The following is a 2,104-nucleotide window of genomic DNA, read 5'->3' on the forward strand; positions in this document are numbered from 1 at the left end:
CCTCTCGCTGACCCTTCGCTGATCTGGAAGGAGCTCAGACGGCTTGGTGTGGTGACTGGGAATGACTCAACACCCGATTTCGATCCTGATGTCTTGAATCGTTGCTTTGCTGGAGTGTCCTTTGACGAGACGGAGCCTTCGCTGGATGGATTCTTGGATTCGGCTGAGCTAAGGGCTATCCCTCCTACCGTGGGTTTCTCCTTTAGGCCAGTCACTGCTGATGAGGTACAGAAGGCTGTTCGGCACTTCTCTACCGAAGCTAAAGGGACTGATGGGGTTTCCAGGTACGGTGGTTGTGGCTGCCCTGCCGATTCTAACACCTTATCTAGTGCTGTTCTTTAACATCTTTTTCGCTCGGTCCTGCTTTCCCTCTGAATGGAGGAGGTCCCTTATTGTTGCGCTTGGCAAGGTGAAAAACCCTGTGTCACTTAATGACTTCAGACCGATTGCCTTGCTCTGTTTCCTCTCCAAGGTGGTGAAGAAATTTGCTTCCCAGCAAATCTCCGGCTTCCTTGCTGAGAGATTTATTCTGGACTCCCTGCAGACGGGTTTTCGTCCATTCAATGGGACGCAGACGGCGCTATTGAAACTGACAAACGACATTAGGACGGGTATCGATAGACGCCAGCTGACGATACTGCTGTTATTCGATTTCAGCAAGGCGTTCGATTCTGTGTGTCATGTGTTGCTGCTGCGGAAGCTGTTAGGCTACGGCTTCGCAGCTTCTTCACTGAGGTGGCTTGCATCATATCTGGGTGGTCATTCGCAGGCTACACTAGGCGGGGCGAGTGGCTGTTCATCCTTCTGTCATCTGAACAGGGGAGTTCTGCAGGGATATGTTGTAGGTCCTCTGCTATTTCTCCTGTTCATTAATGATGTTGGTGTAAACTTAGGGGCTGGAGTTCGGCATCTGATATATGCTGATGATGTCCAGATTTACCTGACCTTTTCACGTGAGGAGTTAGAGGATGCCATTCGCCGCATGAGCAATGCTGCTAACCGTGTGACAGACTGGATTAATGCAAATCGGCTGAAGCTGAATGTGGCGAAGACGCAAGCCATCATTTTTGGCTCTAATGTCTTCGTTAACGATGTCTATTCCTTGCCCGGTTTGTCTGTCAACGTTGGTGGCTCTGCAATTCCGTTTGATACTTCCGTGCGCAGCCTGGCAGTGGTTCTGGATAACAAGCTCTCTTGGAAGGGACATGTGGCGCATGTGACGCAGAGGGTTCACTCTGTCGTGTACCGCCTTCAATTCTTTAGAGCCAGTACCAGTCTGGGTCTGGATAAACACCTCATTCAGGCTTTGGTGTTTCCTCTGATCGACTACTGCTGTCTCGTGTATGATGGTCTGTCTGGTGTACTTGCTACTGTGATTCAGCGTCTCATCAATATGACAGTTAGATACATCTTTGAGCTAAGGAGAGATGAGCACATCACCGCTTATCGTCTGCGGCTTGGCTGGACGACGTGTGAAGTGCGCAGGAAGTACTTCCTTGCGTGCCTCACTTACAAGATCCTTCGCTTCGGTCAGCCGGTGTATCTGGCTCAGTTTTTTGTGGCCAGTCGAGCCGTGCGGCCGGTGAGGGGTGATGTGACTCCCCTTATGATCAAGGCTTTCAGAACTGAAGCCATGCGATCCTCCTTCCACGTGTCTGCGGCTTATTTATGGAACTCAATTCCCTCTGCAGTGCGGGACCTTCCCACACTGTCGTCCTTCCAATTAGCTGTGCGGAATTATCTGAGGGATAACCCTTAATGCCTTTCCTACCATTTGCTCTCCTCTTATCACTTTCCCTTCCCCTGCTGCCCCAGTCTACCTATCCCTTCTTATTCTTACACTCTTTCCTCTGTCATCGTTACCTTTTCGCACTTGCTATTCACCCGTTTGTTTAGGACCCGCCGGAGTTTACTTTTTCCGTTGCATATTGCTCCTTCTCACCTTACTCTGCTTTCTATGCATCTATTATTATTAGCATGTATTGTTTACTCTGTGATTTCACTGCGATTTACTGTATACCCGCTAGTGTGGTTCTGCCACCATAACCTTGTACAACATAATGTACAGCAATAAAATCTCTCTCTCTCTCTCTCTCTCTCTCTC

General features: G+C 49.4%; 1 protein-coding gene across 1 annotated transcript; it reads left to right on the forward strand.

Moving 5' to 3' along the window:
* Positions 1–220: 220 nt before the first annotated feature.
* On the forward strand, positions 221–1,759 carry LOC107043400. Its single transcript, XM_015264900.1, has one exon. It carries the CDS (start codon positions 221–223, stop codon positions 1,757–1,759), a length of 1,539 nt encoding a protein of 512 aa, XP_015120386.1.
* The last annotated feature ends 345 nt before the right edge of the window (positions 1,760–2,104 follow it).

Source organism: Diachasma alloeum, unplaced genomic scaffold (assembly GCF_001412515.2).
Source record: "Diachasma alloeum isolate Michigan unplaced genomic scaffold, Dall2.0 Dall_scaffold_00567, whole genome shotgun sequence".
NCBI lineage: Eukaryota > Metazoa > Arthropoda > Insecta > Hymenoptera > Braconidae > Diachasma > Diachasma alloeum.